The sequence below is a fragment of the Schistocerca serialis genome, chromosome 1 (genome assembly GCF_023864345.2).
Source record: "Schistocerca serialis cubense isolate TAMUIC-IGC-003099 chromosome 1, iqSchSeri2.2, whole genome shotgun sequence".
NCBI lineage: Eukaryota > Metazoa > Arthropoda > Insecta > Orthoptera > Acrididae > Schistocerca > Schistocerca serialis.
In genome coordinates, this window is record NC_064638.1 from 651,165,362 (window position 1) to 651,190,762 (window position 25,401).

The 25,401-nt window shown below is 41.3% G+C and overlaps 1 protein-coding gene across 1 annotated transcript in view; it reads right to left on the bottom strand.

Annotated features, from left to right (window-relative positions):
• The window catches only part of LOC126420376 (uncharacterized), a 69,266-nt gene that overhangs the window by 2,787 nt on the left and 41,078 nt on the right, over positions 1–25,401 (bottom strand). The window contains exons 4-5 of the mRNA XM_050087230.1: positions 13,937–14,014; positions 3,168–3,289 (exon numbers count right to left, since the gene is read on the bottom strand). Of these exons, the coding sequence (XP_049943187.1) occupies positions 3,168–3,289; positions 13,937–14,014 (200 nt within the window). The remainder of the gene's footprint in view (positions 1–3,167; positions 3,290–13,936; positions 14,015–25,401) is intronic.

Genomic DNA, 25,401 nt, shown 5'->3' on the forward strand with positions numbered 1-25,401 from the left:
CTGAGGGTGGCAGGGGTCAAATACAGGGTGCAAAAGGCTGTTTACAATTTGTATAGAAACCAGATGGCAGTTATAAGAGTCGAGGGGCATGAAATGGAAGCAGTGGTTGGGAAGGAGGTGAGAGAGGGTTGTAGCCTATCCCCAATGTTATGCAATCTGTATATGGAGCAAGCAGTAAAAAAAACAAAAGAAAAATTTGGAGTAGGAATTAAAATCCATGGAGAAGAAATAAAAACTTTGAGGTTTGCCGATGACATTGTAACTCTGTCAGAGACAGCAAAGGACTTGGAAGAGCAGTTGTACGGAATGGACAGTGTCTTGAAAGGAGGGTATAAGATGAACATCAACAAAAGCAAAACAAGGATAATGGAATGTAGTCTAATTAAGTCGGGTGATGCTGAGGGAATTAGAATAGGAAATGAGACACTTTAAGTAGTAAAGGAGTCTTGCTATTTGGGAAGCAAAATAACTGATGATGGTCGAAGTAGAGAGGATATAAAATGTAGACTGGCAATGGCAAGGAAATCGTTTCTGAAGAAGAGAAATTTGTTAACATCGAGTATAGATTTAAGTGTCAGGAAGTTGTTTCTGAAAGTATTTGTATGGAGTGTAGCCATGTATGGAAGTGAAACATGGACGATAAATAGTTTGGACTAGAAGAGAGTAGAAGCTTTCGAAATGTGGTGCTACAGAAGAATGCTGAAGATTAGATGGGTAGATCACATAATTAATGAGGAGGTATTGAGTAGGATTGGGGAGGAGTTTATGGCACGACTTGACTAGAAGAAGGGATCGGTTGATAGGAAGTGTGCTGAGGCATCAGGGGATCACCAGTTTAGTATTGGAGGGCAGCGCGGAGGGTAAAAATCGTAGAGGGAGACCAAGAGTTGAATACACTAAACGGATTCAGAAGGATGTAGGTTGCAGTAGGTCTGGGAGATGAAGCAGCTTGCACAGGATAGAGTAGCATGGAGAGCTGCATCAAACCAGTCTCAGGACTGAAGACCACAACAACAACAACATGGTAGTGTAATGATACAGGAAATGATATTCAGAATGTGTCTCTTTTCCACTTCTTTAAGGCAGTGATTTATAGATTAAATGATACTGAGAAAATGTAAATCATTTCCACTTTTTGGTTTGATTATTTGGTATAGGGACCAGAATGAGGGTGATCAACTTTTCAATAGGACACTTGATACCTAACAAAGAATTTTCAAATCAGTAGTAGAATATTTTATACTACTATACAGAATTAAATGTGTGTTGGAATGCATATTTTGTCAGACTAATACGTGCATTAAGAGACTACCTAAGAAGTTAGCACTGTTCCATTATGATTCACACTCGGTTTTGGTGGGTAATCTAAAAGGTGATGCCTATTAGAAATTAATGGGAATAACACTGATGAAGAAACCGAAACATAGTAAACAGGACTGATTCACTGAAATTCTGTGGACTGAATAGCCAGCTGGTGTGGCCGTGCTGTTCTAGGCGCTTCAGTCTGGAACTGCGTGACCGCTACAGTCGCAGTTCGAATCCTGCCTCGGTCATGGATGTGTGTGATGTCCTTAGGTTAGTTAGGTTTAAGTAGTTCTAAGTTCTAGGGGACTGATCACCACAGATGTTAAGTCTCATAGTGCTCAGAGCCATTTGAACCATTTTTGTGGAGTGAATGATGATAAAATTCTTATCTTGTGGGTAAAACAATACCAAACAATTAAATAATGAAGAAACAAAATTTTTTGGACTTGGCTTCTGGTATGGAAGGCATATACTTGAGCAGAAAGACATTATAAAAAATCTTTGTCACTGTATAAAGAGTTCGTAAGTGGCTGTTGAAGAAGTAGTGTCACAAAAAATAGCATTGCTGTCACCAAGTGGATGAGTGTCCAGACAAAGGAAAATGAGTAATATTGACAGTAACATTCAGGACCCTTCTACTGTTGACCCAGAAGATGCATATGCCAACGTCACTACCTTCTCTGGTTTGATATCATGGGGAAGAATGGGCTGCCATTTCTCCACAGACATTCAGATACTTCACTGAAAATTTTGTCAGCCGAGTTCAACACCCCGTGCTAAAGTCCACTGAGTCAGAAAGTGTGTGTGTGTGTGTGTGTGTGTGTGTGTGTGTGTGTGTGTGTGGATGGCTCAAAATCAGAAGTGTACTGAATGTTGCTGTCAATATTACTCTCTTCCATTGTCTGGATGCTCATCCACTTACACACACACACACACACACACACACACACACACACACACATTATGTTATGTTTTCTGCCATTCGCTCTACAGAAACAGTTACTATTACTCATCTTTTAACAAGATAAAGACAGATGTTTTTCTGATGGTCTCCAAGAAAATTTGTGGAAACGTGAAATTTTTGGTATTGGGTAGCCACACAACATATAGTGAAGCTGTAGTGAGCCCTGTGTGTCACAGCAACATTACTGATTGTAAATCAGTATTTTAACACACATATAAGACTAGTATTTACCTGGAGTTTCAGCTGTAATGGAATTAATTTTCATGCTTAAAGCACTTTGCAGTGACAGCCTTAAGTAGTAAAAGGCATCTCACCTCGGGGAAAATATCAGTTTACAAGTGCTGCTGTCCAGAATTCTGTTAGTTTGGACTCTGAACAACAGTGACTCAAAGTGTTCCCCTGAACTAGTCATAGCAAATGCATAACTGCAATTTAGGCTGTAATTGTAGTGACTTGAACTATAACCAGTGTATAAAAATGTGTGATTTAGATTACACATCACTGTTTGGAGGTAAATGTCTTTAGGGGACAGTAATAAATTGCAATTGGCAATGCAGTTATGTCAAAATATCATCAGTGAATTACATGTGGCAACACCACTGCAAATGTCAGCAAAATGCAACACACTCTGAAACAAATAAAATGGATTTTAAATGAATCTCATGAGACAAAAATGTTGTTGAGAAATTTAACCACAAAAAAGTCATGATGTACCACAAAATTAAAAAGAAAAAATTGTGAATGCAATATTATCCGAATAATTAGAAAATTCTATTTCAAAATTATAGTTCATTTCTATTATTATATCACTTGCAGTCGAAAAAGAAAAAAGAAAGAATTACTCATCTAGCTCTCTTAAGAATTTTCTAGTATTTTGAAATAAGTAAGTTTTACACACCTTCAGCATATCTCCACAGTTTAAACCATGCAGTATGTATATTGATGGAGAGATGAGAGATCTTACAGTTGATCCACTACATTGATCTCCGAGGTCTGTCTCACACTTTTCAGGCTCTTGTTCTAGTGATGGGAAGGGCCATGAAAACAAAATATGTAACTAATTTAATGAATTTTCAAAACAATTCACAAAAGAATTAGATGATGCTCTAACTTTTTGTCATAGAATACAGTGTAATTTTAATTTTAATTGAGGTTAAAAGTGAAACACTGAACTCATAGAGATTGGAGTTAGAGATAGAAGGAGTAACAAGAGAGAAGGGAAAAATATAAGTAAATGTACATTGGTGATACATCTTTGATGAAAGAATGCACTGTGATAAAGCTTCATGTGTTATAATTTCTCTAACTCATCAGCTAATTGGATTATATTTTGTTCAACTGTGCAGGAATTAACCCCTTATGCCAAGTGTCAGAATTTTCATCTTATCAGTGCTGTGATAATAATTGGAAGGTTACCCGTTTTCGACCATGAGTGCCAGTAGGTGCTGATTCTGTTTTAAACACCAGGTTTTCAATTAGTTTGAAACAATTTTACATTTCTGTGTTACTTTCCAAACCAGACTAAACGAGGTGCTACAGCAGTTAAGTCATTGGACCCACAATATGAGGAGCAAATTGAAATCCTCTGGCTATCCAGGTTAATGTTGTCAATGATTTCTCTAAACTGATTAAGGAGAATGCCAGGGTGTTCATTCATTTGAAATGTACATGATCAATTTTCTTTCCCATTTTTGTAGCGTCTTAGCCTGTGCTCTGTAATGATCTTCTTTCCCTTCTTTTCTTCAACCGTGTGTACTCTCTACCTCCTCAGTAATCTGTATGATATACTCCATGCTATGGGATAAATGATAAGCTAGATTTAGATTTTTCATGACTTTCTTAATTTACTTAAGGTAAACACTGGGATGGTCCCTTCCTGCCAAAGCTGATTTCCTAATCCCGTCTTTTCCATTCCGGATGTGTTGGCCCATCTCTAAATGACCCCCTGTATCACTGACTCTAGCTCATGTTTTCTTAAACTGATTTCAAATCGGTTGATACCAGTAGTTCCTGCTTAGATCATCAATTGGAAGCCTGCACATGTGAATCGCTGCTACCAGAAAAATCATTTATAATTGCTACAGTGTCTGAATTCGCACTGGGAAACTTTCAAATAATGTTGTAAAAATGTGAGTCTTCGTTACATCTCTTAGAAAACAAATGATAGCCTGTGGAGATTTTAATATCAGTTTTCTGGAAGATTAAAATGAAAGGAAAAATTGTGAAAAATGTTTTCTGTAGTTAATATTTATCAAGTTATCTGATCTGATATCAGGGACAACACCTAGAGGACTTACTGAATAGACAGCAGAAATTATCAAGGCAGTCTTACAGGAAACATACTGGAGGTTTGTGAATGTATGCTTTCCCGGTGTATACAGCTGGCGAAGAGTTCTCGGGCTTCCAGCCGGGTGGCGGTGTCTTCAAACTGCGATGTTTTGGCGAGTGACATACTCGTCATCTTCTGGCGAAGTGCCGAAACTTTGCGGATGCTGGTCCCTTTATACCTGCGGCGTGCCCCCCACCACCTGGCCGCAGGAGGCTGGATCCAGAGGAGCCGGTGGGCGGGGTGGAGGGGGAAGTGGGTGCACCGTTCGTGTCTCCGTCAGAGCATTCCGGTCACGTCTCGTGAGCTGGACGGTTCTTGGTGCGTTCCTGGCGTATTGCGGCTAATGCTGGATTCCAGGCCGCACTCAGTTTATGACCTTCATCCCTGTTCAGAAGAATCTCGTGGACCTGTATTTCTATTGATTCTTTAATGACGCTGTCCCAATAGCTCCCGGCTCGGCACAGCACCCTGGTGTTCTCGAAATCAAAGGTGTGGTTTTCTTTGATGCTATGTTCCACTATAGCAGATTTCTCTATCTGTCCAAGTCGGACATGCCTGGTGTGTTCCTCACACCTTTTCGAGATGCAGCGCTGCGTTTGTCCAATGTACTGTACACCACATTCGCAGGCAATGCTGTATATACCAGGTGTGTTGAGTTTGAGTGGGTCTTTAGCTGAGCCCAGCATCTCTTTTGTCTTCGGCAGTGGTCGGAAGACAGTATTTATGTTTGATTTTCTCAGTAGCCTCCCGATTTTGGCTGATATGGGCCCCAAATATGGAAGAAAGGTGAGTCTCTTGTTAGCTTCCTCTTCCTCTTCTTCCTCTTCCTGAAATTTGTCAGCCTGTCTCCTCTTGAAGGCCCTACCAATCCGTGTTTCACTGTACCCGTTTTTCCTAAATACCTCTCTACTGCCGATTCTGGACACTATCAACTCGCACAGTTATGGAATGGCCAAATACCTGGCGACACTATTAAAACCACTGGCGGGACACTGCAGTCATCACGTGAAAAACTCTGCAGATTTCGTAAGAATACTGAAGGACACCTGAACACAGAGAGATGACGTACTCGTGAGCTTTGACGTCACCTTGTTCTTCACGAAAGTACCTCTACAAGACGCCTTGACACTCCTTAATCAGCACTTCAAGCCTGAAACAGTGAAGCTCTTTGAATATGCACTTACGATCACCTACTTCAAGTGCAATGGAGAGCATTATGAACAAGTGGATGGAGTGGCCATGGGATGTCCCCTTGCTCTAGGGATCGCGAATCTTATATGGAACACTTTGAGGAGGTGGCACTACAAACTGCTGACACTTGATGACACTTTCGTGATTTGGCAGCATGGCAGGCAGGCACTGGAGGAGTTTATGGACCACCTAAACGGCATACATGAGAATATCACCTTCATGATGGAAGTAGAAGAGAACAGCTGTATTCCATTCCTGGACATACTGATCAGGAAGAAAGCGGATGGCACGCTGGGCCATTCAGTATACAGAAAGAAGACGCACACAGACCTGTACCTCCATGCAAGCAGCTGCCACCATCCGGTGCAACGCCAGTCAGTACTGACCACCTTGGTACATAGGGTGTGTGTCATTTGTGACAAAGAAAGCCTCTCAGACGAATTACACCACCTAAGAGAGGTATTTCGGAAAAATTGGTACAGTGAAACACAGATTGGTAGGGCCTTCAAGAGGAGACAGGCTGACAAATTTCATGAAGAGGAAGTTAACAAGAGACTCACCTTTCTTCCATATTTGGGGCCCATATCAGCCAAAATCGGGAGGCTACTGAGAAAATCAAACATAAACACCGTCTTCCGACCACCGCCGAAGACGAAAGAGCTGCTGGGCTCAGCTAAAGACCCACTCAAACTCAACACACCTGGTATATACAGCATTGCCTGCGAATGTGGTGTACAGTACATTGGACAAATGCAGCGCTGCATCTCGAAAAGGTGTGAGGAACACACCAGGCATGTCCGACTTGGACAGATAGAGAAATCTGCTATAGCAGAACATAGCATCAAAGAAAACCACACCTTTGATTTCGAGAACACCAGGGTGCTGTGCCAAGCCGGGAGCTATGGGGACAGCATCATTAAAGAATCAATAGAAATACGGATCAATGAGAATCTTGTGAACAGGGACGAAGGTTATCAAGTGAGCACGGCCTGGAATCCAGCATTAGCTGCAATATGCCAGGAGCGCACCAAGAACCGTCCAGCTCACGAGACGCGACCGGAATGCTCTGACGGAGACACGAATGGTGCACCCGCTTCCCCCTCCACCCCACCCACCGGCTCCTCTGGATCCAGCCTCCTGCGGCCAGGTGGTGGGGGGCACGCCGCAGGTATAAAGGGACCGGCATTCGCATTCACCAGAAGATGACGAGTATGTCACTCGTCGAAACGTTGCAGTTTGAAGGCACCACCACCCGGCTGGAAGCCCGAGAACTCTTTGCCAAACTGGAGGTTTTTATATAATGGGTCAAATGTGAATTCCAAATTTAATTTATTTATAGATGGTTTTCCATCAATCTTTAATAGCTGCTTTCCCAATAAAACAATGAAGTACATTACTAATAATATATCAGAAAAATGTGGTTTACGAATTGAATCAAAATATTTTGTGAAGAAAAGGAAATTGTTTGAAAAGGTTAGGGCAAATATAGAAGTAGTACTGATTTCATATTGTGAGAAATACTATGCTGCCTTAAGGAAAGTGATTAAAAATTGAAAAAATCTGTATGTAAAATCTCGAATCAATGATTCATTAACCGAGCGAGGTGGCGCAGTGATTAGACACTGGACTCGCATTCGGGAGGACGACGTTTCAATCCCGCGTCCGGCCATCCTGATTTAGGTTTTCCGTGATTTCCCTAAATCATTCCAGGCAAATGCCGGGTTGGTTCCTCTGGAAGGGCACGGCCGACTTCCTTCCCTAATCCGATGAGACCGATGACCACGCTATCTGGTCTCCTTCCCCAACCAACCAACCAACCAATGATTCATTAAGTAAAAATAAATCTGTATGGGCGGTAGTTAAAAAGAGAAAGCAGGAAATCAGTTAAAAATGATTTATGCTGTTGTCAGACCCCTTTACAGGAAAGGTAATAAGATGAATATTGAGGACCATAACACAGTTCTTTTAAAATAAGATACATAGCCATTCTCAATTTAGATTTACAAATGATGTCTCCACAGAACACACTATTTTTTCAGTTCACAAATCTGATTACACTCAATTGAAATGACAAAATATTGCCAACTGCTATTTTCTGTAACCTGTCAAAAGCATTTAGTCCACAGTAATTTTAACAAGCAGCTCAAATGTTACACAGTCAGAGGTCTTGATGGTAACTAGTTTTCATCCTAACTAGAAGGGTGCAGAATGTTGATTTAAGAAACTCGGGGTGTGCACATGATGAAACAGCATTTTCAGAATGGGAAATAGTCACTATATGTATACCACAGGGATCAATATTGAGTCTGCTCTTGTTCTTGTTATAAGAGGGAACTTCAAAAAGTAAGTGACACGTTCTTATGGCAGGTCAAATACATTTTATCAACTTCTGAAATACACTTCAAAGCACTCAGATAGATGACATTATTCTCAGCATAGTCACAAGTTTCTGTAAACAGTAGTCAAAAGGTTCTACCAACTGTTTGGTTCCTTAACAATAGATATCCACTTCTTGATCACAGAACCATTTGAGAACTACTATGTGAAGATCCTCATCATCAGAAACTCTCTTTCCCTGATGTTCTTTCAGCTTGCCAAAAAGGAGGAGATCGTATGATTCAAGATCTGGGCTTCCCGATCAACATCACCCATGTCTGTATGGCTTTGATCAAATTGTGGGCTCCATTCCACTAACACTGGATATGACATTGCATTTAGGCCATATGCGACCAGAATTTCACCATAAATCAGTGTGCCATTTAGATGTTTTACCCACAAGAATTGTATTGTCCCATGTAGTTCAGCTTTTAGAGTAGGTTTCCCAGTTCCTGCCCCACGTCAAACACACACTATGAGCACCTGTTATCCATACCACAGCTAAACTGTGTTTGCAGGTATTCAGAATATGTACGTGCTTATGAAAATGTGCCACTCTTTGTGCAATGGTGTTAGGATGTGACAACATACAGATTGTCCCAGGGAAAATTGTCAGTATTCAGGGATATAACAGGAACGTTCATTCTAAGCAGGAAAGTCTTAGTAAACGTGGACTCTAAAATGCATAACTTATGAGCTGTCAGCATTTCTTCATCTTTAATACTGTGAAAGGAACCTCTTCTACTGCAAGCTCTTTGCTTTCCATATTTTGAGAAGCGGTAGTATGGAGAAAAATAAGGAAAAAAAATTTCAGTAATCATGAGCTATAAAGTGCGTGACGTAAGAGCTGTGAGCACTTGTTCATCTTCTCTGTTAAACACATCTCTTCACTGAACAAGTGCTCGTAACTCTTAAGATATCGATTTTACAGCCCATTTTTACCTGACTTTTTTTTCTTATTTTGGCCCATAAGACGTCCCAAAATATGGAAAGCAAAGAGCGTGCAACAGAAGAAATTTGGATCACAGTATCTAAGATGCAGAAGTGCTCATAGCTCTTAAATTATGCGTTTTAGAACCCACGTTTACTAGACATTTTTGCTTTGAATGATCATTCCTGTTGTATCCTGGATATAGAACATTCCTCCTGAGACACCCATATAACTTACTTTCTGAATTCCCTGTGTATATTATAGTATCACTTCATAACCTGAATTATCGCTTTCATCTGCGAGAGCGCAGCATTGTAAATAACATCATTTGGCTTGTTAGCGTTCCGTGATTTTTAACACACTTGTATATTCAATGACTTTCCCAATGTTTTTTTTTTTTTCTGAGTTAGACGTGACTACGGAAGGATATATTTCAAAGGAGTTGTACTTCTATTGTTAAAAAAAGAGACGACAGCTGCCATTGCTGCGAGATATAAGAAAATATTAATTTTTGTCAGTATATGCTCTTGTAAGCAGATGAATATATACTGTAATAGTTGAGCACTGAGAAAAACGTTTTTGTTGTTGTTGTTGTTGTGGTGGTCTTCAGTCCTGAGACTGGTTTGATGCAGCTCTCCATGCTACCCTATCCTGTGCAAGTTTCTTCATCTCCCAGTACCTACTGTAACCTACATCCTTCTGAATCTGCTTAGTGTATTCATCTCTTGGTCTCCATCTACGATTTTTACCCTCCACACTGCCAGCCAATGCTAAATTTGTGATCCCTTGATGCCTCAGAATATGTCTTAGCAACCGGTCCCTTCTTATCGTTAAGTTGTGCCACAAACTCCTCTTCTCCCCAATTCTATTCACTACCTCCTCATTAGTTATGTGATCTACCCATCTAATCTTCAGCATTCTTCTGTAGCACCACATTTCGAAAGCTTCTATTCTCTTCCTGTCCAAACTATTTATCGTCCATGTTTCACTTCCATACATGGCTGCACTCCATACAAATACTTTTAGAAACGACTTCCTGACACTTAAATCTATACTCGATGTTAACAAATTTCTCTTCTTGAGAAACGCTTTCCTTGCCATTGCCAGTCTACATTTTATATCCTCTCTACTTCGACCATCATCGGTTATTTTACTCCCTAAATAGCAAAACTCCTTTACTACTTTAAGTGTCTCATTTCCTAATCTAATTCCCTCAGCATCACCCGACTTAATTCGACTACATTCCATTATCCTCGTTTTGCTTTTGTTGATGTTCATCTTATATCCTCCTTTCAAGACACTGTCCATTCCTTTCAACTGCTCTTCCAAGTCCTTTGCTGTCTCTGACAGAATGACAATGTCATCGGCGAACCTCAAAGTTTTTATTTCTTCTCCATGGATTTTAATACCTACTCCGAATTTTTCTTTTGTTTCCTTTACTGCTTGTTCAATATACAGATTGAATAACATCGGGGAGAGGCTACAACCCTGTCTCACTCCCTTCCCAACCACTGCTTCCCTTTCATGTCCCTCGACTCTTATGACTGCCATCTGGTTTCTGTACAAATTGTAAATAGCCTTTCGTTCCCTGTATTTTACCCCTGCCACCTTTAGAATTTGAAAGGGAGTATTCCAGTGAACATTGTCAAAAGCTTTCTCTAAGTCTACAAATGCTAGAAAGGTAGGTTTACCTTTCCTTAAATCTTTCTTCTAAGATAAGTCGTAAGGTCAGTACTGCCTCACGTGTTCCAGTATTTCTACGGAATCCAAACTGATCTTCCCCGAGGTCCGCTTCTACCAGTTTTTCCAATCGTCTGTAAAGAATTTGCGTTAGTATTTTGCAGCTGTGACTTATTAAACTGATAGTTCGGTGATTTTCACATCTGTCAACACCTACTTTCTTTGGGATTGGAATTATTATATTCTTCTTGAAGTCTGAGGGTATTTCACCTGTCTTATACATCTTGCTCACCAGATGGTAGTTTTGTCAGGACTGGCTCTCCCAAGGCCGTCAGTAGTTCTAATGGAATGTTGTCTACTCCCGGGGCCTTGTTTCAACTCAGGTCTTTCAGTGCTCTGTCAAACACTTCACGCAGTATCGTATCTCCCATTTCATCTTCATCTACCTCCTCTTCCATTTCTATAATATTGTCCTCAAGTACATCGCCCTTGTATAGACCCTCTATATACTCCTTCCACCTTTCTGCTTTCCCTTCTTTGGTTAGGACTGGGTTTCCATCTGAGCTCTTGATATTCATACAAGTGGTTCTCTTTTCTCCAAAGGTCTTTATAATTTTCCTGTGGGCAGTATCTATCTTACCCGAAGTGAGATAAGCCTCTACATCCTTACATTTGTCCTCTAGCCATCCCTGCTTAGCCATTTTGCACTTCCTGTCAATCTTGTTTTTGAGACGTTTGTATTCCTTTTTGCCTGCTTCATTTACTGCGTTTTTATGTTTCCTCCTTTCATCAATTAAATTCAATATTTCTTCTGTTACCCAAGGATTTCTGCTAGCCCTCATCTTTTTACCTACTTGATCCTCTGCTGCCTTCACTACTACATCCCTCAGAGCTACCCATTCTTTTTTTGCTACCCATTCTTCTTCTACTGTATTTCTTTCCCCCACTGCTGTTAATTGTTCCCTTATGCTCTCCCTGAAACTCTGTACAACCTCTGGTTTAGTCAGTTTATCCAGGTCCCATCTCCTGAAATTCCCACCTTTTTTATGAAGTAATAATTGTTCTCTTAAAAGGTAAAATTTTTCTCATTTTTGAAGTGAATATTATGCTCATCTTTCTTCTCCTAGTAATTACGATACAAAGTGCAAGCAAGCAGAAAACTTAGGATTTTGAATGCTAGGTGGTACTGTGTGATCCCTGTTTAATATCATGGTCTTTAGGAATGAACAGATTCTATTTTGTGAAAAGTGAAAATTTGTGGAACTTGCCCTACCAACACAATCATAGTTGTTCAGAATTGTATCTGTCTGACTTGCTCTTCAATAACAGCGTCAACAATTTTTCAGAGCTACATTACGACACATATCTTGAAAAGCTGTTTCTTACACTGGCTGCTAAGAAGAACTTTAACCTTGAGTGTACTCGACTGCGCTCCGGAGAAGCCACACATTACTGAAAAATTAATAATGTACTCTTTTTCAGCCAAGAAGACAGTAATTAAGATCCACAGCACTAATTACATTATTTTTTATGAAAAGGTCAATTTCAATTTTCAAATTAAAAAGTAACATCAAAGGACAGATTTATTTAAATCATTTAATACTAGGAAGGAAAGACGACCTGGTAAGATTAGGAAACAGTAGTTGAAATTAATGTTGCAGCAGAAAGTTTCGAGGCTGCCTGTCTTTTTGTTCTTTTTGCTCTTATCAGGAATACTTGATAATTTTTCTTGTGGCCAACGGAGGGTCATTATAATATAAATGATGTTCTGTTGTATATCCAAGAAGCAGAAAAAGTTCTCTTTGCCGGTGATGCAAGTATTATAATGGAGTCTGATGACATAACTTCGAAACCTAAGAATGGAAATAACATGTTCTTGAAAATTGATTACTAGCTCTCTGTAAATTTATTGTCATTGAGTTTAGATAAAACACAGTACATGCAATTCAATACTGTGCAGGGCCTGACGATGCAATTACAAATAATACATGGGGGAATAAATGAAACAGTATGGTCTAAAGACGTAGATGAATATGTTGGTAACAACCCGAATTGAAAGTCATATGTACAGATATTAAATGTCTAAGTTCTGCAAATTCTGCTTAATGGATAATATGAGATATTGGAGATGAAAATGACAAAAAGTTGCTTAACTGTTTTCATTCTTAATGTCTTATGGCATGGCATCCTATTCTGGCTAACTTGTCATTAAGTAAAAACTGTTAGTTGCCTAAAAGTGTGTAATAAGACTAATGTGTTGTGTCCACTATAGAACCTCTTATGGACAGCTCTTTAAACAGATGGGCATACTAATAATTGCCTCACAATATATTCACTCCCTAATGTAATATGTTGTCAACAGTCAATCACAGAGTGAAAACAGCAGTTGCATTTCTAATTATAATGCTAGGTGAAATTATCTGCATTATCCATCACTCAGCCTTAATGTGGTACAGAGGAGAGGGAGGGGTAAGGTATTCACCAGTAAAAATCATTGAACTTCAGCCTAGTGATACAAAGAATTTGAATAAGCAATGTAATTAACTTAAAACTTCATCGAATATTGGAATGTTTAGCTGTATGAATGTGTGTGTTTTTAGAGGAGAGAGAGAGAGAGAGAGAGAGAGAGAGAGAGAGAGAGAGAGAGACTGACCAGAGCATAGTCCGTATGAATTTGTGTTTGTGCATGTGTGTGGGGAGGGGGGGGGGGGGGGGGGGAGATGGGAGATATTGAACAGAACATACTTTTGTGTGAAACACTGTTTACATGTGAAAAAAAGGCACATAAGAAATCATGTAAATCATCATGTTGTCATCTTTTGTGGTGAGATGTACTGTACTGACCTGTTCCATATCATAGCTAGAGATTATAGGATCCATGGAGCATAAAAAAAAAGGTAAGTAGATTGCACCACAGAACTGTCACACTTTCAGCATCAACATACAGCACAGTACAGTTGTAAAACCATTACAACAAGTAACTATGGCTCAATAGCATAAAAAAAATATCTAAATAGCAGCAACCAGTCTGAGAGTAAATTAAAGACTATGGTATTTGACAAAAGACATCTTATTTCAAAGTAATAATTATTACAGTATTATGCTGTGGTGTCTATAATACCACATGTAATCAACTGGAATAGTCTAAACTTTCTCTTACCTGCAGTGTGAATTCTTTTCACGTCAGCAGCTGCACTAGCATATGTGGTTTCATATAACTGTTGTTCCAGTGGAATATCTGAAATAACATGTTTTTGATATATTTCATTTAAAAAGAAGGCACTATAATTTTTCATGTTACTTCAATTGACGTTAATAATGCATTTTTTTTTTTTTAATTAGTAGCAACACATATTTGAATACATCAAATGCCTCGCCAAGGCCCTCCATACCTGATATTTAATAGATCTCTCATCTTACATCTGTTCGTGCTCCTACTGTCAAACATGCACTAACCTGACACAAACTCATTATACATAACAGCATGGATTAAAATAAATAAACCATTTCCCCGACAAGAGGAATATCCCCCCCCAAAATGTTTTTGCACCCACCTAAAAGTGGTATTCTGCCACCCACTCATACTTTGTGCTGTTTCTGTCGTCTAATTTGAATTTTAGGTGATAATCGTATGAAACGTTTATGAACAAGTCCTGTGTTGTGCACCCACTCAGCACATGCTGTTCCAGGTATTTCACTGCTATATCCTATCCCAGCCAGTAATACCTGAGCACCTGTCGAAACAGCCATGTAATGTATCAGTTTTGCTGCCATATTATGGCTTTTTATACAAGTATGAATGCCAATTATCCGTATAATGACCACTTCTAAATTGTGTCCAAGCACATGCTTCAGCATCCAGTTGAAGAGCCAATCTGACCAACTTCAACAGGTGCTCATAACAACCCATTCCCATTCAATCTGGATCCCACTCCTCTTCTCTCCCAACTCCATCCCCAGACACAAACACCCGTGGGGGAGGGGGGGGGGGGGGGGGGGGGGGGCACCAAATTTTTGAATTGCACAAACAAAGAAAAAAAACTGTTCCTTCAACAAACCTTTTGATCTTACAATCCTTTTCAGTACCACTATATACATGTAATATAATGGAACAATAATTCTGATATGTAAATATGAAGATACCTCCTTTTTTGCACGTATAATTAGACATCAAGCTTTTTTGCATTTCTACATTCTAGAAGATTACAACAATATGAAATGGAGTAGACTGCTACCCACCATATAGAGGATGTGTTGAATGGCATACAGGCACACTGATGCTGTAGCATTGCTTGTGGGATTGTGCAGGGACACGATGGTGACAGGATGGTGCTAGGCTGCTAAGCGAGAGTGCCCTTAGATAGGTTGTAGTAGGGCCAAGACCTGGGCGTATGGAGTATTTTTAATATTTTGGAAGACAAATAGGGATTTTGAAGTATCCACAAAAAATTCCAGTTCTGTCCCTGTTAAACACCTGTGTAATACTGATTTTTAAATCACTATATTTTTTTTCCTTTCCTTGAGAGCTGGAGGGGGGGGGACACACCCTTATTGCCTCATATGGGTGACCTTGTTGCTAAGCGCAGGATTGGAGGGCTGTGCCTAGGGGGTAAAAAGGGAACGATGAGAAGCAGACAAGAGAAAATGACTGAAAGTGCACTGGGGGATAGGAGTCATGTCTGAGAGGCTACAGTTGGAACAAGGAAGGTGAGGGAGACAGGTTGAGAACAGAAACAACTGAAAGTTGAGACCTCGAGGATGACTGGAGAAAAACGCAGGTTTTCAAGAAAGATCTTCTAACACACACACACACAAAACTCTAGAGATGTATCTCTGACATTGGCCTGTTGTAGAATTTTTGAACATGTTTTATGCTTGCATATTATGACATTAAAACATGTTCGAAAATTCTACAGCAAACCAATGTCAGCTCGCATACTATGACAGTCTGGATGACTGACTAATCTGGCCTTGTTACATTAACCATGTGCTGGTACTGCAAACAGCTGAAAGCAAGGGGAAACTACAGCCGTAATTTTTCCCGAGGGCGTGCATCTTTACTGTATGGTTAAATGATGATGTGTCAATATTGGATAAAATATTCTGGAGGTAAAACAGTCCTCCATTCGGATCTCCGGGCAGGGACTACTCAGGAGGACGTCGTTATCAGGAGAAACAAACCTGGCATTCTATGGATCGGAGCGTGGAATGTCAGATGCCTTAATCAGGTAGGTAGGTTAGAAAATTTAAAATGGGAAATGGATAGGCTAAAGTTAGATATTGTGGAAATTAGTGAAGTTCGGTGGCAGGAGGAACAAGACTTCTGATCAGGTGAATACAGGGTTATAAATACAAAATCAATAGCAGTGCTGCAGGAGCAGGCTTAATAATGTATAAAAAAATAGGAGTGCGGGTAAGCTACTACAGAATAGTGAACACATTATTGTAACCAAGATAGAGATGAAGCCCAGGCCTACCACAGTAGTACAAGTTTATATGTCATCTAGCTCTGCAGATGACGAAGAGATTGAAGAAATATGTGATGAGATAAAAGAAATTATTCAGATAGTGAAAGGAGACAAAAATTTAATAGTCATGGGGGGACTGGAATTCGATAGTAGGAAAAGGAAGAGAAGGAAAAGTAGTAAGTGAATCTGGAACTGGGATAAGGAATGAAAGAGGAAGCTGCCTTGTAGAATTTTGCACAGAGAATATCTTAATCATAGCTAACACTTGATTTAAGAATCATGAAAGAAGGCTGTATACTTGGAAGAGGCCTGGAGACACTGGAAAGTTTCAGATAGATTATATAATTGTAAGACAGAGATTTAGGAACAAGGTTTTAAATTGTAAGACATTTCCAGGGGTAAATGTGGAATCTGACCACAATCTATTGGTTGTGAACTGTAGATTAAAAATGAAGAAACTGCAAAAAGGTGGGAATTTAAGGAGATGGGACCTGCATAAACTGAAGAACCAGAGGTTGTAGAGAGTTTCAGAGAGAGCATGAGGGAATGATTGACAAGAACAGGGGAAAGAGATACAGTAGCTTTAAGAGATGAAATAGTGGCCGGCCGGTGTGGCCGAGCGGTTCTAAGCGCATCAGTCTGGAACCGTGAGACTGCTACGGTCACAGGTTTGAATCTTGCCTCGGGCATGGATGTGTGTGATGTCCTTAGGTTAGTTAGGTTTAAGTAGTTCTAAATTTTAGGGGACTGATGACCTCAGATGTTAAGTCCCATAGTGCTCAGAGCCATTTGAACCATTTTGATGAAATACTGAAGGCTGAAGGCAGCAGAGGATCAAGTAGGTAAAGAGATGAGGGCTAGTAGAAATCCGTGGGTAACAGAAGAGATATTGAATTTAATTGATGAAAGGAGAAAATATAAAAATGTAATAAATGAAGCAGGCAAAAAGGAATACAAACATCTCAAAAATGAGATCGACGGGAAGTGCAAAATGGCTAAGCAGGGATGGTTACAGGTCAAATGTAAGGATGTAGAGGCATATATCACTAAGGGTAAGATAGATACTGCTTACAGGAAAATTAAAGGGACCTTTGGAGAAAAGAGAACAACTTCTATGAATATCAAGAGCTCAGACGGAAAACCAGGTCTAAGCAAAGAAGGGAATGCAGAAAGGTGGAAGGCGTATATAGAGGGCCTATACAAGGGTGATGTACTTGAGGGCAGCATTATGGAAATGGAAGAGGACGTAGATGAAGATAAAATGGGAGAATATGATACTGTGTGAAGAATTTGCAAAGCACTAAAACACCTAAGTCGAAACACGGCCTTAGGAGTAGGCAATATTCCATTAGAACTACTGATAGCCAGCACTGACAAAAGTGTACCATTTGTTGAGCGAGATGTATGAGACAGGTGAAATACCATCAGACTTCAAGAAGAGTTTAATAATTGCAATCCCAAAGAAAGCAGGTGCCGACAGGTGTGAAAATTACTGAACTATCAGTTTAATAAATCGCAGCTGCAACATACTAACATGAATTCTTTACAGATGAATGGAAAAACCGGTAGAAGCTGACCTCAGGGAAGATCAGTTTGGATTCCATAGAAATGTTGGAACATGTGAGGCAATTCTGACCCTACAAATTATCGTAGAAGATGGATTAAGGAAAGGAATACCTGCGTTTCTAGCATTTGTAGGCTTAGAGAAAGCTTTTGACAATGTTGACTGGAATACTCTCTTTCAAATTCTAAGGTGGCAGGGGTAAAATACGGGGAGTGAAAGGCTATTTACAACTTGTAAGAAACCAGATGGCAATTATAAGAGTGGAGGGCAAGAAAAGGAAGGAGTGGTTGGGAAGGGAGTGAGACAGTGTCGTAGCCTATTCTCGGTGTTATTCAATCTGTGTATTGAGAAAGTAGTAAATGAAACAAAAGAAATTTGGAGTAACAATTAAAATTCATGGAGAAGAAATAAAATCTTTGAGGTTTGCTGATGACATTGTAATTCTGTCAGAGACAGCAAAGGACCTGGAGAGCAGTTGAACGGAGTGGACAGTGTTTTGAAAGGAGGATATATGATGAATATCAGCAAAAGCAAAATGAGCATAATGGAATGTTGTCTAATTAAATCAGGGAATTAGATTACGAAATGAGATACTTAAGGTGGTAAATGAGTTTTGCTATTTGGGAAGCTAAATAACGGATGATGGTTGAAGTAGAGAGGATATAAAATGTAGACTGGCAATGGTAAGGAAAGTGTTTTTGAAGAAGAGAAATTTGTTAACATCGAGTATAGAATTAAGTGTCAGGAAGTCTTTCCTGAAAGTATTTGTATGGAGTGTAGCCATGTACGCAAGTGAAACATGGACAATAAATAATTTTGGTAAGAAGAGAATGGAAGCTTTCGAAATGTGGTGCTACAGAAGAATGCTGAAGATCAGATAGGTAGATCATGTAACTAATGAGGAGGTACTGAACAGAATTGGGGAGAAGAGGAATTTGTGGCACAACTTGACTAGAAGAAGGGATCGGTTGGTAGGACATGTTCTGAGGCGTCAAGGGAATTTAGTATTGCAGGGCATCGTGGAGGGTAAAAATCATAGAGAGAGACCAAGAGATGAATACACCAAGCAGATTCAGAAGATGTAGGTTGCAGTAGTTACCCAGAGCTGAAGAAGCTTCCACAGGATAGAATAGCATGGAGAGCTGCATCATACCAGTCTCTGGACTGAACACCACAACAACAACATTATGACATTCCTGGAGACTGCAGCAATCATTATGGGTTTCAAAAACAACAGTCATGTGAAACATAGCTCGCTTTGTTTGTTCATGAAACCCAAAAAGCAATAGGTAGTGGTGCCCACGTCGATACCGTGTTCCTTGGTTTCTAGAGGGCATTTGATGCAGCTCCGCAGTGCACCTAATGAACAACATATGAGTGTACCAAATATCAGGACAGCTATGTAATTGCACAGAAGAATTTGTAGCAAACTGAACACAGCATGTCATTCTCAGTGGAGAACTTTCAGACACAAAAGTAATTTTGAGCATACCTCACGAGAGTGTTACGCTACCATTACTGTCGTAGCGGCATCTTATCAATTAGAGGGCCTGCACTTAAGCAAGGTGGGTTGCCGACCTCCCTTCAAGAGTTCGCCATTGGATATGAACATCTAACCTAGCAGACACTCGCTTCAGTAGAAAGTTGTATCTTGTTGGGCGTAATGCCACTTTGTAATTGTGTAGCGTAGTATTTTGGTTATTATTTCCTTTCATTGTCTTGTGCACTTGTATGCTTTTGCCACCACAGAAATTGTTGGGTTTCTTATTGTCCTTGCGTTTGGAAATTAGTGCATGCCAAGAAGGCATTTTGGTTAAATAAAATGTGTGCAGACTTGATCGTTAATTCTTTCCTGCTGACCACAGAACACTACAGTAATTGGCAACAAGGATAAAACTTTAATTTTTGGTCAAAATGTCCTCCTCAGAGGAATTTCTTCAGTCCTTGATGGAAACTCTACAGCAGATTCAAGGAGCGCTCACAAGGTCAGAACATCGTTCTCACTCCCAGTGTTGCAAGAGGTAGCGCACAGAGTTGATTCCATTGCGGGTAAATTGAATACTTTGCCCATGGCTCCACCAATGTTTCTGGCTTCCGATAGGTCTGTTGAACCATGGTCAATTTATGCCAGTCAGTCAGTCCATAGGTTTATAATTTAATTCAAGAATTGTACCCTGAGCAGCCCCCTCACAATCTCTCATTTACCTATGTTAAGGGCTGCCTTTTTGAGTACTTTGACGCACAAATACACGTCACCTCCACCCATCAGACTTTCTTTCTTGTCGAAAGTCTCCAGGTCAGTTGTATTGGGAATGGATTATGATGCTCCAGGGTCTCTCCCATGATGCAAATTCCAGTGCGCTAATGTTGCCTGCAAGCAGTCTTATGCCTCTTAATTGATTCGCAATATGGTGGTGTTTCACATACCAGACGAGGGTCTTTGGGCAGATATTTTGAAGTTAACAGAACCTGTCCCTCAACATCTGTCTGCCGATCACCCATGCATTTGAACGGTCTCACCGGCTACAACCGCCACGTCTTGACCCAGCTGTTTTCGTGCCTCGCCAGTTGCTAGCACTGAGCGGGAGACTCGTTAGTCCGTTGGTACGTCCAGTGACAGAAAGTCTTTCATCCATTTTCCATCATATCCGGACTGTTTCCGGACTCCCAATGGCCAGAGTGCCCCCACTGGCGAGCAAGGTGCATGGCTTGCAGCTGGATGGGCCATATTGCTGTTTTGTGTCAGGCTTTGCAAAAACATCACGTAGATGCTACGCTTCCTGTGGATGCACAGGCTTGTCACAAATCATCACCGCAGCTGCTGTTGGATGATGAATCGCAGCAGATGCTAGTCATCAATACCCCATGTGGCCGTTTCCAGTACAACCTCCTTCTGTTTGGCATTGCCAGTGCCCCCACCATTCTCCAACATGGTTTGGAACACCTCACAAGTCCGGTGTCTGGTGCGGCAAATTATCTGGACAATGTCTTTGTCGGTGGCTCGTCTGTGGTGGACCTCGCAGACAAGCTGGATAGGCTGTTTCAGGTTTTCTCCAAGACTAATCTGTATTGCCGGAAAGAAACGTGTCACTTTTTTGCATGTGAGGTCAGTTATCTTGGATTCACGATTGATGCCCACGGCCTACATGCTTCCAAGGAGTGTGTCGAGGTGATTCAAAACCTGCCTTCTCCCACCAATGTGAAGCAAGTGCAATCCATCCTCAGTCAAATAACTACTATCGGCATTTTATACCCTATTCCACAGAGATTTTGATGCCCCTGACCGGGTTATCATGCAAGGGCGTGCGTTGTGTTTGGGATGCGGCATGTGAGCAGGCTTTCTTAAGTCTGAAGTCGGCTCTCTCCCGCCCACCTTGTCTGGCCACTTACAACCCTTCCCTGCCCCTCATCGTCACCGCCAGTGCATTAGACTATGGCCTGGTTGTGGTCCTCTTGCAAGTGGTCAACGGCATTGATAGACCGGTGGCTTTCACATCCAAAAAATTGATCAACACTCAAACCAAATATAGTCAAATTGAAAAGGAAGCTTTGATGCTGGTTTTCACCCTGACAAAATTCTATGATTTCATGTATGGTCGTCATTTCACTCTGCAGACCAACCGCAAACCTTTGATTTCTTTGTTTCACCTGGATACCGCAGTGCCAACCCTGAAAGCATGCCATCTCCAGCATTGGGCGCTCTTCCCGGTGACATTAGACTTTGATATTGTCTATTGCACCTCTGATTTGCATGCCGATTTCCCTTCCTGGCTGCCTGCCAGAGTGGACCGTCAGTTTGATTCCTCCCCCTTGCTTTGTTTCCATGTGAAACCAAATGTGGACGCAGCTGTGGACATGCTTCCATTGGATGCCGATGCAGTCCGGCAGGCCACCGCTCAGGATCAGACACTGCAAGCTCTCTTCCGCCAAATTGCTGCGGGTTCACCGACCAGCTGTTGCAGCGTCTGCGATGTGGAAGTCCAACATTTTTGGGATCATCAGCAGAGTCTCTTTTTCCGCAGTGGCGTCATGCTTTTGCACAGTGGTTCGGACATTCCCCGGGTATTCATATCACATTCATGGTGCCGCTGTGTCCTCAGCCTCCTCCATGCTGGCCATTGGGGAGTCATCCTCCCTAAACAGCTGGCCCACTGACACCTTTATTAATGCAGATTGGATAAAGACATTGCCTCCCTCATGTTGGTCTGCACCACGTGCCAAATGCGTCAGGTAGCAACCCTGCTCCTGTGTTTTTCGTTGCCAGTTGCAGCTGCTCCATGGGAAAGTCTCGACTTGGATTTCGCAGTGCTGTTTCATGGTTCCCAGTGGCCCATCCTGATCAACTCCAGGTCCGTATACCCTTATGTATCCCACATCATGAACAACACTTCTGCTGAGACTATCAAAATTCTCCAGCGCCTCTTTGCTGTCGAGGGACTCCCCAAAATGACTGTTATGGATAACTGTCCACAGTTTACTATGTTTGAGTTTAAGCAATTCTGTGCTGCCAATGGGATTTCCCTTGTCAATATCACCCCATTCCACCCTGCATCAAAAGGCCAGGCAGAAAATTTTGTGCAGACATTCAAGATGCAGCTCGATAAGCTGCTGAGCCAGCATCCACTGGTGGAGGCCGTGCTTCTTTATTTGGCTACAAACTGCGCCACCATGCCAGTAAAAGTCCAGCTGAGATACGTCACAGTTGACCATTCCGCTCTCCCTTATCTGTCCTTGTTTCTGAGACTTCTCACCCTCCCGCCCACACTCTGGCACACTTCTTCCACGTCGGGTGGGAGGTCTGGGCACAGATCTTCTCTTATCCACAGGTACGCTGGGCGCCTGCTGTCATCACCAAGCTCTGCGGCCGGGTGATGGCGTTGCTCTGGTGGGCCAATGGTTCCACTGGCCGCCGACACCTCAACCAGCTCTGCCCCCATCTGGTGGACCACGACACCCCGTGGGAGCTGCCAGAGCCTGTCGCTGGCCACCCTGTGACGGAACCTCCACTTCTGCCTCTGCCTCAGCCTGCCTCTGTTGCCAGCGGCTCCTGCTGCATCACTGCCTCCAGCCCCTGCCAACCACGAACCTACGGACGTTGACTGGGACACTCCTACTCCTATGGACATTTGTGGTGCTGTGCATTCTTTTTTCCAGGGGGAGAAACGTTGTAGCGGCCCCTTATCAGTTAGAGGGCCTGCATAACAGACAAGAAAAGTGGGCTGCCAACCTTCCTTCAAGAGCTCACCAGTGGATGTAAACATCAACAGATTTTCTGCATAAAAATACAGCACTACTTCGTGAAAATCCATGTGACAGACACTAATGTGACTTCATGTAGCCCTCTGCTGAATCAGTGTTAGAAACACGCCAGCAGAGTCAGACCAGCAGTGTGTACCTATAGCTAGGACAGCTCCAGTCAATACCTATGCCGGCTCTAGCCTAGTAGACACTTGGCATAGCCTTCAGTAGAAAGTTATATCTTGTTGGGTGCATCGCAGCTTTGTAATTGTGTATTATTATTAGTTATTATTTCTTTTCATTGTCTGGTACTCTTACCTGGCTTTTGCCACCACAGAAATTGTTGGGTTTCTTGTTGTTCTTCATTTGGAAATTAGTGCACGCCAAGAAGGTGTTTTAGTTGAATAAAGTGTGTTCAGACTTGATCATTAGTTCTTTCCTGCTGACCAATTACTTTTGACAGCATACATAAATGCCTTAGTGGGTAACTTCATAAGTTCTGTGAGGCTTTTCACAGATCATGTTTTTGTATACAGAGGGGTTGCAATGCTAGAAAATTGTAGTGAAATGCAGGAAGACCTGCAGAGGATCAACACTGCGAGGATGAACACTTGGTGCAGGGGCTGGCAGTCAGCCCCAACATAAACAAATGTAACGTATTGCACATAATTAGGTAGAAAGACCCATTATTGTATGATTACATGATTGCAGAGCAATCACTGGATGCAGCGACATCCAAAATATCTAGGAGTATGCATAAAGAATGATTTAAATTGGAATGAGCACATAAAACTAACTGCTGGTAACAGGGGTGTTCTACATTACAGTGAGTTTATTGTTAAAGTTCCTGAGAATATATGAATGATTTAAATTGGAATGAGCACATAAAACTAACTGCTGGTAACAGGGGTGTTCTACATTACAGTGAGTTTATTGTTAAAGTTCCTGAGAATATATATTCCTAGAAGAATCAATCAGTATATTGCTTCCTCCTACAAAAAGACCATGAGGGTAAATAACAGAGATTCCAGCTTGCACAGAGTCTTACGAACATCATTTTCCCCCCACACCATTAGTGACTGGAACAGGAAAGGGGAGGAATGACAGTGGTACTCAAAATACCCCCCACCACTCTATATAAGGTGACTTGAGGAGTATAGATGTAGATGTGGAAGGAGAAGTTGCAGGGAGATTTCCCACCTATGCATTTCAGAAAAGCTGGTGCTGGTGGGAAGAATCCACACTACATAGGCCATGAAGCAATTGTTGAAGTCAAGCACATCATGTTGGGCGACATGCTGTGTGGTCCAGCTATCTCTAGGCTGCAGTTTGACAGTGACTGTTCATGCAGCCAGACAGGTTGGGTGGATGGTGGAATACCACTGCATGAGAGATGGCAAGGCTATTTCTCATTTCATGGCACAAAAAAGAGAATGTAATTTGTGTATCCTCCTGTGGGTAGTAATGAATCATGGGGGGGGTCTCCATTGTAGCCAGTCAGTGGGTATATGGGTGATGGTAGGTGTGGTAGGTGACTGGGGTGATGAGGTGAGGTAGATCTGTTTCTGGGTTAGGTAGGGACGATAATCTCGGTCTGTGGAGCCCTCGTTGAGACTCTTGTCATATTTGGAGAGAGAGACTGCCCTAGAATACTATGTAATTTATGAAAGAAGTTGCTACCAAGCCATATCTCCAGTTTACTAATGAAAATATATATACCATTACATCTACACTCCACAAGTGTGGTATTACTTCTGCTCTCACCATAATTTCCCCTCTTCCTGTGGTTTTCACATCATGACCATTTCAAGAGACATAAATAGGGAGAAGTAATGTTGCTTGACTCTTTCTGAAATGTAAATTCTCGTAATTTCAATACTATATCTTTCCGTGATGCATGTTACCCCACCCCTCTTATATTGTCTGCCACTGGAGTTTGTCGAGCATCTCCATAGTGTTGTGATGCCTACTAAATGGACCCATGGTGAAACATATCTTACTTTATTGTATTTCCCCTCTTATATTAATCCGTCATGATAAGTGATCCCAGACTGATGAACAGTACTCAAGAATTGGTTGAACAAGTTAAGTGTCTTGTAAGCCACTGTTTTTGTGGATGAATTAAATTTCCTCTTCCAGTAGATCTCAGCTTGGCATCTGGTTTTCCTACAACTAACCGTATGTGGTCATTCCAGTCCTGATGATTTACTGTCAATAGTGTTCTTAAACTGTAATGGATCTTCGTGACTGTTTATGCGTAATACATTAACTTTATTTTATTTACATTCAGGATTAAGAGTCCTTGCACCAATAATCAATCCTCTGCAAGTTTTTCATTTGATCTAGCCTGCAGTA